Source organism: Rhinolophus sinicus, linkage group LG09, assembly GCF_036562045.2.
Source record: "Rhinolophus sinicus isolate RSC01 linkage group LG09, ASM3656204v1, whole genome shotgun sequence".
NCBI lineage: Eukaryota > Metazoa > Chordata > Mammalia > Chiroptera > Rhinolophidae > Rhinolophus > Rhinolophus sinicus.
Genome location: NC_133758.1, coordinates 98,901,351 through 98,915,400, shown reverse-complemented (window position 1 = coordinate 98,915,400; position 14,050 = coordinate 98,901,351). Strand labels below are relative to the sequence as shown.

The 14,050-nt window shown below is 39.3% G+C and overlaps 1 protein-coding gene across 2 annotated transcripts in view; it reads right to left on the bottom strand.

The window, feature by feature from the left end:
- The window catches only part of DNAH11 (dynein axonemal heavy chain 11), a 291,367-nt gene that overhangs the window by 200,071 nt on the left and 77,246 nt on the right, over positions 1–14,050 (bottom strand). For both annotated transcript variants that reach the window (XM_074340834.1, XM_074340835.1), the window contains exons 27-30: positions 13,702–13,793; positions 12,331–12,457; positions 3,816–3,965; positions 606–839 (exon numbers count right to left, since the gene is read on the bottom strand). In XM_074340834.1, the coding sequence (XP_074196935.1) occupies positions 606–839; positions 3,816–3,965; positions 12,331–12,457; positions 13,702–13,793 (603 nt within the window). The remainder of the gene's footprint in view (positions 1–605; positions 840–3,815; positions 3,966–12,330; positions 12,458–13,701; positions 13,794–14,050) is intronic.

Sequence of the window (14,050 nt, the reverse complement as noted above, 5' to 3'; positions counted from 1 at the left end):
CACTGAAAACAAGAAGGGCGGACAAACAGATATTTACACTCGTTTCTAAGCCTAATATTTCCTTAATCTATACACTGAGAGAAAGGCCACATCTCTGAATTGTTCCACAGCTAAGGGCGCACCTTAAGATCAGAGAGGCGACAGCATAGCTGGATGAATAAAATGGAATTCAAAATAGACTATTTTCCTAAGTTGCTCATCTGTGATTTATAATTAACAGAAAACCAAAATATGTGAAAACATTTGTTGCTGTTGAACAGTAATTCACCTTTCTGAATTGTGCACATATATTCTTATAAATAGATGATCAGCCCAGATGGAGAGTCTTACACAGAAGGAAAGAAACAGGCCAGTATCGGGGTGGGAATGATATACGAGAGGCTTGGGGGATAACGGACACGATGGATGTTTTGAAAACCCATGTAGAAAACTAGAAGAAGGCTAACACAGTGGTAGAAAATGAAAAGTTAAATAATTGATTGTTAAAAGCTTCTGGTGCAGTACACTGCACACAGAAGACACTCCACAAAGGATGAGTGAATGAATGAATGAAGTTTACTTCTTCAAGTCCCTATAAGTCTTAAAATCATGAATCTATAAGATACCTGTTTTTTATGGAAATCCTTTAGGGCTGTTTCATAGCCTTCCTCCAGTCTGCTGAAGGCTATTCCTACATCTGTAGTCCACCAGATTTGTGAGCTGGTTAATGAAACCTGAGCCGGGAAATCAAAAATCCACAGTTCCCTAGGTTTTTCCTCATAGGCCGCTAAAGCTTCTGTGATCGAATGTCGCACTGTTTCTTGCATGGTCTGTTCAAGTTGCAGAAGCCACGTTTCCACCTTTTGAAGCAAAATGAAATGTTATAACACAGGCTTAACTATGGAAGAGGGGTAATTCCATCCTATTATGGGCTCAAAGGCCATGCAGAGAGTGAGGCCTCAGCTGCATTTGTTTTAAATCTCTGTAGAAAACCAAAAGAGGGGTAACTCAAAGGAGAAGCCCAATGTGTGGCTGATGAAGTGGTTTTCCTACATGAACCTGTCTTGTCCCGGAGAGACTTCTCATTTATTTCACCTACTGCTGGCTAATAACTTTCCACACCCTAAACTGGATGTATTTTCAATGATTCAGTTTTCAGACTTGAAGACAGTGTTTCTAGACCAAGATCTTCTCTGATAACACACAATATTTTGAGAAACCAAACATCATAGCCATCTAGAGAGTAATGTGCTAGAGTAATATTCTAGACCATTGGGGATATGGGAAATTGATGTTTTTTAAATATGTCCTTTGATCATTTTAAAATCTACTGAAAATTCTTCTCTAAAATCTTCATAGTTCTTAGTCTTAAGACAAGGTATTTTCAGCAAGTATCTTAATTATATTCCCTACTGGTTCTCATCTTCACACTTGTCAAAAATTAGACAGCAGGAGAGTATGAGAGAGAGGACAACTGCTGATTTGTGAAAATTAATCTTTTTAAAAAATTCAAGCTTATTTTGCTCCCACAAATATATTTCAACTGGTTTTCCATCCTATTCAAATAAGCTTAGTTACATTTATCCATATATGTTTCCATGGAATATTATATAACAAAAAGTGAGCATACATTATTTGCAAATAATTGACCATACCAATAAAAAATGACTATAATAAAAAAAAATTCCTTGGGGTGACGAGTTAGCTCAGATGGTTAGAGTGTGGTGCTAATAACACCAAGATTGTTGGTTCAATCCCCACATGGGCCACTGTGAGCTGTGCCCTCCTTAAAAAAAAAAAAATTTCCAAGGGCCACATGGGATACTGAAGATGCTATAACTGATTTCTTTCCCTGCCTCTGTAAAAATGGCAGCAGCATGCATTCCTAGAATCTCTTTCTCTGGAGAACTGGGAAGGAAAGATATGTGGTCAATGAGCTGACAACCTTCCCTACCGAAAGAAAAAGGAAGCACTGCCCTGGAAACGGCCCCAACATCCTAAGAGCCTTCTCCTCTGGCTTCACAGCTGGGCTTTGCTCACATGCTTGAGTTCAGGGTCTTCGATCTACTCAGTGCCTAACTAATTAAGCACAACTCTTAATGTCACCAAGCAACAAGTTCCTTCAGTGAATCAGAGGTCATTGGAGCATCTCTCAGATACTCTGGTGTCCTTGTCCTCAAGATGGCAACCTTTTCTCAAGAACTTTCTAGGGTAAGATCAAACACACATATAAGGTGGTATATCAGCTCATGTTCAGATGACTATGCCAACAATGGCAACTTAACTCACTATGATTTAAGAACTAAGCTCTGATGAGGTGCTTGCCTGATCCCTCCCTTTCTGGTTTCATCAGCTTCTGCCCAACCCTCTATAACAACAGTTACCACTTCCCATTATTGCTAACTATATGTATATCCATTTCTTCAATAAACCTAAGAGCTCCTCAAAGATAGAGCCATGTCTTATTCATTTCTGGACCCCCAAAAACCTAAACCGATTTGTATTTTATTTGACTAGTGTTTATGTAATACCTACTACGTACCAGCACCTGGTACACAGTAGGTATTACATAAACACTAGTCAAATAAAATACAAATAGTCTAAATTGGGAAGAACCAATCATAAAAGTGTGGGGGTGGGAGAAGATCTCAAGTAAAAACATCTTTTTATATAAAATAAAGGCAATTAGAGGGCGAATGTGGTATATGACCGAAAGTATCTCACACAAGTTGCTTGTACAGAATAAATTAGAGCACGATGAAAACTTTCAGTATCAAGAGTCCCTGCTGCTGACAACCACATCCGTCAACTGGACTGTCCTCCTTCTGGGCTCTATGCCAGTCGGCTAGCAGTCTGCTGGGGAGGGAGCAGATAGCAAGACACTTTTGTCAAGATAGTTTATGGTGACTTTCTCTAATCATTGTAATAATATCCTAAAGAGCCCAAGAGATCAAAAAATATATTTTAATCAAAGTGTTCCACCATCTGCTTCCCCATCACTTGGCAGGGATTTCTGGTACAATATTAAAAAGCAAGAGAGAGGAATAAAGAAAACCCCTGTTTAAAAAAAAAAAAAAGGTTGCCATGACATTTCTGCAAGAGACATTTTAAGGACCCCCTGCCTCAACCCAAATGGTTCTGTGATAGAGGCTACTGCGCAGTTACTCTGTGGATTAACCCAAGCTATAAAAACATCATCATAAAATGATGCAATTGCTCTAAATCATTTGAAAACACCAAGAGCTCTTTCATCAATCATAATGAGCCATTCTTGCAGATCACTGTTGAGAATATTTTTGAGGTATCTGGCTGTGAGAGAAGAGAATATACTAACTTAACTGTCTGTGCACATGGTAATTAGAGGACGTGACATCAGCTTGGTAGACTCAATCCACTTAATTTACAAGCAGCCATTTACAACATTCCCATCAGAATCCTGAGCCATGAGCCTCTTTAAAACATGCTTTACTGCAAGGCGCTGCTTCGCCTTCACCCCTGTACTCTCTAAGCAGTGGTGAAAACAATACGCTTTGTGGAAGACTCTGTCCCTGGGCTGCATTTGCTTCTAATGCTGGGGTCCACTCATTCAATCTGTGACAGTCCCTCCTGTCTCGTTCAACTGCTAGCATCTCTGAGACCCTGTGAGGTGCTGCAACTGAATGCACAGAAACGGGGAAGCCCCGTCACACTGGAGGCAGGTAAACAGGAAGCTCCGAGCACAAAACCAACCAGAGCCCGAGCTGACGTGAGTTGATTTCTTCTTGTTCAATTCTACCTTTAAAAAATTATCCTGAAAATCCTCCTCTAACATAGAAAACCTCATAATCAAAACTTACGTGGCCTATGCATTCACACTTGGCTTGGAATGGGACATACTCCTTTTCTTTGCTGGACATTCCAATTGCTCTGTGTGTAGAAACACCCTGCTCGTCTTCAAACTGCAGATCTGCAATGCTGTCAAAGAGTTTGGCGAGGTGACGTGTTACCTAAGACAAGGTGATAAGAAGAGATAAGAGCATTTCTTACTGGAGATACAGTCCTGGTGATCTAGTGATGATGCCATAGGAACTCACAAAACTTATTTATGTAGTCACAGAGTTGTCTCAAAATGGTTTTCTTCAAAATAAAAATCACTTCCTCAGTTTCAGAGTTTGAAATGACCTTGGTGGAGACGGGGCCAGACACTCTGGTCACACCATGAGGGTTTGGGTGGTTGGTCAGTGCTTAACACGCAAAGTTACCTATTTTCTACTTGAAGATTGGAGACTTACTGACATCTCTATTTGTGCCATATTCCTGTAGCAACCATCCTGCTGGGAATTTTGTGGTCCATTTTTTAAAATTCAGACATATTATTATACTATAAAAAAGCTTATACTGTAAAAAAAGCTGTGTTAAATACCTGAAACAAAAATGTAAGTACAATACAATTTTACTCTTGTGTTAGGTCCCATGTTGTATATTTGCTTTGATACTTACGTGAGCCCCACAGCATACCTGTCACATGACCAAGATGAATAGGATTTCCCCATTTTCATTGTTAAGAAAATTGAAGCTAAAATATTAGGTGACTTCATTAAGTTGACATTGTTAAAAGTAAGTGGCATTCAAATTTTAAGCTTCCAACTCCAGGTTACATCTACAAAGTTTACCCTAACCTTTTATATCCTACATTGTGGAATCTTCAAAAGAACCCTCACACTAAACTCTATACAGGTGCCAGATTATTTGAGAAATAAAATAAACCAAATGAAAAGACAAAGATGAGCATGTGTTCTGCCAGAGGCCAGTTTGGAGACTAAAACCTAATTGGCCTGCAAACAGAATGCCAGAATTAGCAACCCTCTTCCCTCTAGTCATGTCGGCTCAGACCAGGATGGGCATTTCCACCTAGAACACTGGCATGGAAAAACGAAGCAGCAGATGTGTGTTCTGCAGGTAGGCTCACAAGGAGGAGAACATACTCTCGACCAGGTAGGCAGACAGGGAACCAGAGAAAGTGTCAGGAGTGAGAAGAAGTGGTTCTTCCTTACACATTTATCATACAAATAAAAGCTGCTGAGTGGAAAACAGTTTGGTGGTTCCTTGAAAAGTTAAACATAGAATTACCGTATGACCCACATTCCATTCCTCCGTATATACCCAAAAATAATTAAAAACAGGTTCGCAAATACTGGTATACAAGTGCAGTATTATTCACAAAAGCCAAAATGTGGAACCAACTCAAATATCCATTGACGGATAAATGGACAAATAAATTGTGGCATATACACACAATGAAATGTTATTCAGGCATAAAAAGGAATGAAGTACTGATATATGTGCAAGTGTGAATGAACCCTAAAAACATCATGCTAAATGAAAGCAGCTAGGCACAAATGACTATATGTTGTGTGATTCCATTTATATGAAATGTCCAGAGCAGGTAAATCCATAGATTGGTGGTTGTTAAGGGTGGGAGGGAAGGAGGAATGGTGAGAAGCTGTGAGTGACTGATTAACAGGTAAGGGGTTTTATTTTAGGCTGATCACAATATTTTGAAACTAAATAGAGGTGATGGTTGCACAACATTGTGTATGTACAAAATGCCACTGAATCGTATCTTTCAAAATAGTTAATTTTATATTATATGAATTTCATCTCAATTGAAAAAAAAAAGAGATAAAAGGTGCTAAGAACCAGAAGATTGCTTAAAGCTATCTAGCCTTTACCAGCATATAGGTGTGATTCGTTTTTCTTGAAACACAGTTTAACTGGATTTGATAACTCTCCCAACAGCAGCTTCTAAGAACAAGAGCAACCTGCCGAAATTTCCTGCATGACAAGACCCACACCAATATTGGTCAGGAACCCCTTAAGGCTGATTTAATCTTTGAAGCTTTTAGCCTTAACACTTTTTGCTGTATTAGCAGTTTTAGTGTTGAAGAAAATCACCGCAAGAAATCTTCTGCGTTTAAAATAGATGAGTTTTTGAGACTCACACTTACTTGAAACCTAAACAGAGTAGCAGCTGATGACCACTGCTTGGCTTATCATATTCTCCTCCATCCGTGTACATTACCCCAAGGACACTTACACGCAGACAGTATCTCCAATAATCTCACAATTCACTGTCACAGCTGAAGTGGCCAGGAAGTGCACAGATGTTTAATGGCTTCTACTATGTAATGGGCCTAAATAATATTCAGGTGAAAAGCTGCAGGATAAATGAGACCTCAGCCATCAGACAGCCTCACACATTATTGCTTTGGTGAGAAAATCGTTTTAAAAGAACTTCTAGACCTGTAGTCACTCAGCCAGTGACCAGGAAATGCAAACCTCATGGCTTACTGCCCTCCTGTTACATACACCGGGTATGTCTGAAGTCAGATGTTTTCATATTCTGACTTCCATTTCAAGCTTCTGAGAGAACAGGGCTGTTGTTTTAAACTAATGCAGCAACCCATTTGCGAAATGAGAAAAAAAAGGCATATATTGTTATATAATTTTGGTCAACCATATAGTAACTATTTTGTAAGAATAGTCAAAGATAATCCCCAATGGATATATAACTTATGGCATATTTATTTAAATTTTAGATTGTCTCTTTTCTTGTCACACACCTAAATGCCTAAGTCCTATGGGTATCAGGCTGCCTTTATATAAAAGCATCCATTTAAAATATGCCATTCCTAAATTATGTCCGGAAGAGCTGCTCTTACTTGGCAATTTCTATGACAAACGAAACTTAGGTGAGCAGCCTCTATTTCTTGCTGCTCAACGGTAACCAGAGACAACGCCAAGATGGCCAGAACCATGACCATCTGCTGTGTCTGCTTCCTGTTGCTGCCTCTTTCCCATTCCATCCTCAGCCCCAACCAAAGCTCAAGGGCAACCCTTCTTCCACCCTATGTAGAAAACAGTGCTCCAGCTCTCTGCTTCCCACAGAAAAGCTGGGATTTTCTATTGATTTTTATCTCAACTAAAACGCCTTCACTCTTGCATGCTGTCAACTAACCACTTGCATCTTGAACCTTTTCCCTCTTAATTGTCTGAGGAGGATTAAAGGTTGCAACACTGTGAGTGTTGAGCTCCGTCATCCTTATTCCTGAAATTTGGAGGCTGAGAGACTGCTATTTAAGATTTCTCAAAAGACAAGCTGGCAGATTTGGGCTGATGTCATGGAAGGACATTTCTTGATGTAAACATTAAACAATTCTGAGCATATATATATTCTTGAGGTTATCATTGCAGAGACTGCATTGTGGTCTCAATTTCCACAGCAGTGGTTTTCTAGGAGCCGCATTAAAACAAGTAAAAAGAAACAGGTGAAATTAATTTTAATGTAGCTTACCTGACAGAGTATATCCAAAATGTTTTCACTTAAACATGTAATATAAAAATTATTAATGAGATATTTTATGTGCTTTTCTCTGTAGCAAATTTTTGATATCAGGTGTTTTTATGTTTATGGCATACCTCAATTTGGATTTTTTCATCAGAAATACTTGATCTGATTTAGATTTCATAAAATACACAGTTGCAAAGCAGATTCACATACCCAAGTTGTTTCAAATATACTTAGCTTTCCAATAACTGAGTCAAATATCAGTTTTTACATTTAAATCAATTAACACGTTACGTAGGGCAGGGTTTAAATCCCTCGTGAAGATTCTCGTGATCCGTATGCAACGTGTTAAAATGTAATGAAGTTAAAAATTCAGTTCCTCACTTGCCACATTTCAAGTGTTTAATAGCTAGACACGTGTGGGTCATGGCTACTCCATTAGACAACAGAAATGCAGCTGATTACTTTGCATGTTTGTGTTTCTCTAATATTGCTTCCTGATGGAGAAGCTTTCATTCATCATCATATAGTAGAGGAAGGAACAGAAAATGTGAAAACTCTTCTAGGACAAAAAGATTTTTCAAGCGGTTAGGAATCAGTGGCTAAAAACATCTTGACTACAAAGTGGTCCGCTATTTTGAGGCGCTGTGTAACAATCTGCGAGGGCATGAAGGGGTCAACTGATGTTATTCCATCTGCCTGTAACCAGTACAGTAGTTCACTTGAAAAATACAAAAGGATGCTTTTCTAAGAGGGGAGAAAATCAAAGAACGTTAATATTAAATCATGTGTGACTTCAAACCAGCTGTACGTAACTACTGCACCATGCCAATCACACCTGCAAGCACACCTCAAGTTTGCATTTCCATAAGCACCTACCAGAGATTTTCTGATCACTCAAATTAAGCAGTGCCCATATCCACAGTCCTTTTTAGATAATCCACGTCACTGCGAGGTCAGGGCGAATTTCGGGAGGAGAAAAATCTTTAAACCTTGACCCGAAACAAGTTTACCGTCGGCTAATAATCACCGAAGACCTTCTAGACACACTGATTATATCCCTCTGGCATTCCATCTCAAGTTTCTTTTGTTTTCGTTTTTTTCTTTCTTTTTTTTTTTTCAGTTTATTCACTTGGGAATGTCTCTTACAAGACTGGCGGGGGTGGTGACATCAGACCTCCCGGCCTGATGAGTTCAGGCTGATCAAAATCCACAATTAACTGCAGAAATTCTCCCTTTGGCCAACACTCTTAAACTGAACATGGCAGGTGGAGGAGGGTGGTCTGAAGAATTCAAGACAGCCATAAGATGTCAACATGGGTTATCTGCCCACAAAGGGTGTCTTTTCTGGGGAAGCTGCAAGCATTGTTATTCCACAAGCTGCAGTTGCCATGTTATCTCGGTCACACTACTGGGAACACATTCGGGAATGTTAGCACCAAAGGCAGAGACAAAAAAGCTGTGCCTGGTCATCTGAAACTGATTCTGATATTGAGAAGGAAGTAAAAGAGGGTAGCGAGGCCAAGGCTGTTTGGTATAACTGCCAAAAGCATTAACTATTCCACAGTAAGTGACCAAGAATTCACAATGCACCCTGACTGTGCAGAACCACTTCGGGGACAGAAGCTGACTGTAGTCCTAAATGATCCAAACTGTCCTTGGTTCCTTTTCAATCGCCTGCCTCAACGGGTTCCTCCTGAGTGGTACTTTGCACCACAGAGGGAACTAAACACTTTTTCTCATCATGGACCTTTAGTAACAGTGTGATAGCATTTTACGTCAATTTGAATTATTGAAAGTTGAATTAATGTCATAAAAAGATCTCAGTGAAATCATAGTTTGAGCACAATTCGAAATGATATAAACCTCAAATTTTCAAAGATATCCCAAATCAAATCATTTCAAAGCCAGTGGGTCAGGAGAACTGTGAACCACATTTCCACGGTGGCCACATGGCTAGGTCCCTTTAGCCGGTAAGCAGAAATACGCCTGTTCTCTTGTTAGTGTGGTGTAGACAGCACAGCTGCTGGTATTCATCAGCATGGCTGTGAGACTTTGGAGATCTCTGTGCTGTACTTTTAATATTCAACTTCATTATAATTGAAAAATCTTTCTAATGTCATATACTACCTACTCATTCATTAAGGAGTGGTAGTAGTACTCAGCAATACACCTGCAGTTCGGGAATTGGGATCTTAGGATTAAAACGCTAAGAATGAGGGAGGTGAGAAGCCCACCATGATAATTCTCACTGATATTAGAGAAGAGGACACTCTAAAATATTGAAGCGATGCTGTGAAAATAAAAAGAATGATTTAAACAATATACCTTTAAAGTTTATTTTTTTTTAAAAAAAGAAAGAAAGAAACTCATCCTATAACTTGGGAAAACATAATTTAAAAAAACCCAAATGTTGACATCAGGGATGCATAGGCCTGAGAGCCCATGTGTTGTCTGGCTAAGGCATGAAGCATTCTGTTTGATTAGCTGAGAGAAGGTAAAGAGAACTAGCGACAAGTACATGCTGAGTGACCTGTTCTTCCAGCATCAGCCGAGGACTTCAAAGAAAGACAAAGAGACATTGGGTTTGCGCATGTGCTGAAGACAGCTAACAAGGGTTAGGACAGGTGAGTCCCTCCAGTGCTCAGTAAGACACATCTCAACAGCTTAGCATCATCCACCTCCACGCACCCCTTCTGTGGAAAGTACTGCAGGGAGGAGGGGAGGAGAGGCAGCCATGCTCATGTCTGTGAGCTATCAGCCCAGAGGGGGAGGCTATGGCTCTTCACACTCCTTAAGGGGAAGAGAAGGGCTGTTTCCTCTGACTTCTACCCTTAAGTCATCAAGTGAGAGGAGTTGGAGAATTGCTTCTAGAAACTACAGGTGCCTGCAGAAAGTGGATCTGTAACATGTCCCTTATTTGGACCTCTGCTTAGACAGACAAGGAGGAAAAAGGTGTCTCCAGATGGCCGATTACACTGCCAAGGGCAAGAACTGCACGAGCTGAGATAGAGTTGGCTGTGTGATTGGGTGATATATATTCTCAGGAAGTTCTCCCCTGTCTCCTGAGAACTGTCTTATGTTCCACGAGAGAGCCACCATGTGGGTTCTCGCTGCTGAGAACCGACAAACAGGAATAAGTCACTGCTGGCCAGAGGACAGGAGCAAGCATTAAGAAAGGGCAATGACAGGTCACACCCTTAGCCCCTCTCCAGGATAAATGCGTAGGGAAGCAGAATTGGGGGATCGATCTCTCCCTCCAACTCCAAGTTTATTATGTGAAAGCTTGGCCTTCACACAGAGGCGATTGGGACTTTCAACTAGACCTTGTTGAGTTGTTTTTGGCTTACTTATTTTTTATTAATTTTTTAATTTGTTTTTTGAAAAGGGCTTATTTGTTTTTTTAATCAGGAAAAGGGACCAGGGTGATGCAATACCTACCCACGATGTTATAAAAGGGTCTGCTACTCAGTGTAAAGAATTCAGCAGGGTACGTTTGGGATTAATAATTGTAGAAAAATAAAGCTGTGTGATGTCTGTAATCTCTGTTATTAATACTGTTCAATATACCAGTCACATAAGTGTTTAATGTGTTTAAAGAATATAATTAAAAGAAAAAGAATGTTGTTCTAGATACAGATTTATGCATCCCTCTTTTCACGTATATACTTAAAGTTTAGAATTGTAAGTATTTCGGATTTGAAAGCCTTCAAGAACATGTACCTAGAATAGAATGTGACACCCTCTAGTCAGATAACCACCCCTGGCACAGGGTCCAGCTGCTGGTCATGAGGCTATTCCCAGGAGATAACTGAAGCACAAGTGTGGTTATGACTGCTATGCTTGTAACTAGTAAAACACCCACCCAAAACATCCAGTTGTGTGCTACATAAAAGAGGGGTAGCTATACTGGTTTCCCAGTCAATCTCATCAGAGGAATTTTATTTACAAAGCCATCTGGGAGTTAGCATGGAAATACTAAATAGTACCTGAGGGGCAACCCTGAAAATGTTGCCCAAGTTGACTAACAACTCTGTTATTAACAGCAAGACTTCACCTGTATTATCAAGAACAGCCATCCAAGCTGAATTTAGGTTCAGAGAGTAAATATGAATGAGAGAGAAATAACCAAGATAAAGACCGTGTCCAAAGAACAGCAGAATTCAGGAAACTGTAATGTGAAGAGACACCTATTCCAAAGAAAATGGCATAAAAAATAACTAGAAAAAGAGCATGGAGACAAATCCACAATGACAAAGCACAACCTTCGGCTTCAGAATCATCTGTGATATATAGTCAACTCTAGGAATAACCGACTATATCAACTGTCAAAACTGCAAGATCTAAATGGATGTGAACAATTGAATAGCTGTAAGTGAAAGGCAACATCCTCTCGATGTTTAAAGGAAGAAGTGCTTTGGGATTTGTGCAAAGTTGATCTTTGACCTGAGTCCTCAGATTACAAAAGATAACAGCTGCTTTTATTTGCTTGAAATATTGTCATGGGTGGTATGTTATTTTTGTATAGGTAGGGGACAATTAGAGGGTAAGGTAGAGGACGAGACTGAAGTTATCCCAGTCCACCTGTGATAGCACTAAAGACTAATCCAACTTAATAATTGTACGTTGGAGTCAAGGGACTAGTAAGAAGATACCGTGATCTTGTTCCAAGTGACCCGTTTGCCCCTAGAAAAGCCGCTAACCAGGCAGTAGACTGTCCAGCCCTTGTCCCAGAATTCGGGGGGATTTGGAGCCAGTGTATCTTTCATTAACTTCTTGCAGGGCCCTCAGACTTGTACATTTGATACCCTTTCCCTTTACGGAGGACCACGCAGTTACATCTCCTAGCTCCTTTCGCACTGCCTCTGGCATCCCTCGGTAGCTGTATTAAGAATTTTTATTGCAGGTAGTCTAGCTCCCGGCACGTGTAACGTGGTAGGTGGCATTTGACAATGATCGTGAAACCATGACATTCCTTAGGTAACACAGTATAATATGAAACTTTCACACACAAAAAATATTACCTGTTTAGGCTGACCTCCCTTGGAGAGAATGTCAAGTAAGTCTGCGGAAGAGATGAAATAGAAGCGTGGAAAAGCCACACGCTTGGTTTCCAGGTACTCCGCGAGAGCTTTTTCACAAAGAGAAAGCCTGTGTGAATGAAAAGTCGTTTTAAGCTTATCTTGCCCATTCAGTTAGGAAAAAGTCAACAAAACAAAACCCAGCTTCTCTTATCTGTCCCTTCAGCATAATAAGCTCACTGTTTACCAGGTAGCTTACCTCCTTCTCTTTGACACCATGTTCTTGCCTGTGACTAATATGACTAATATGTAAGTCATGCCCAGGAGGAGGAGACAGACAGACAGACACACACACACACACACACACACCATCAGTTGAGGCTAAATTTAGATCAGACTTCAGTTGATGTCATTCATCATTTTCTGAATGACACTCCTAATCAGCAAGAAGACTACATTTGGTATCACTCAACCTGAGCACAAAATGCTTTAGTTAAGGTGTAATTGGTTTAAGGTCTTCCTTTTTCCACTGAATGTATACAAAACACAAGTGGCTTCAACTTTCTCTGGTGTTCAGAGGAGCCATCAGATCATCGTTTCCACTTTATTGTTCTCAGCAGGGCAGAGATGACCCAGAGCCCAAGCCGTCAACCCTCCAAGATCACTGATTAAACAGAAAGAATTCACTTCTGCAGAAATCCACCCTTTTAAAATTGTGGCCAACTTTATCTTTGAAAAAAGATTCCAGATTATGAAATAATTTTGTTTGTGTAATATATATTTTTATCTACCTTCCAGTAAAAAGTGATCACAATTCTGTACAAACCTCTTCTTTTTAGTAGTTGATCTGCTCATTTTTCATCAAAAGCCAGAATATTACGACCACTAGCAGTTGTAGAATTACATGTGAAAATTACAAATGGCCCTTAGGACAAGGATTTCAAAAGTACTAACATGTTCTCCAAGGATAATTTCTAATATAATTAAACTATATACAAAATAAAGGACTTAAGGTAACTGACTGCAATCCCAGTTCCTGACACATAGTAGACACTTAATAAATGTTTGCAGGACAGCTCAATAAAAGACTTGACCAATCAACCATGCTTATTCTCTTAATAACAAGATATTCTAATTTTATTATTATGAGAGTCCTTTTAGAAAACAGAAGTATATTTCTATTTCTTTACATTAACTCACAAAACATATGTCCCACCTAACATAAACAAAGCAACTAGATAACTATAAACAAAATTATAAAATAATTTAGTAGAGGTTGTGCCCACAATAACATGATGTTAAATACTAGTAGGTACTTGAAAGAAATCTCATAAAGTTATAATAAATTGATTAATTTTATAGTTTTATTCTTACCTGTACTGCAAATCTTTAAGTTTTTCACAGAGATTAGGTCTGCATATGGCTTCTAAAACATTTTTTATTTTAGCTGTCTTGAACATTAGCTCCTGTGTGAAAGCACAACATGGAGCCATTGATATTAGAAATTACTTTTTAAAGTTTTTCATCCATTTTGGGAATGAAGAACATTCAAAAATTCACATTAAAAAGTGAAGAACAAACAATGAGAAAGCAAGGTTAGAGACTTCTAACACCATCTCTGTTCATTTTTGCGTTTACACTTTTAGATAAATATCAAAATCAAAGTAAAATCACACAATTTTTATCCAAATACATTCAATGGATGTTACCACCATTTTGGCTT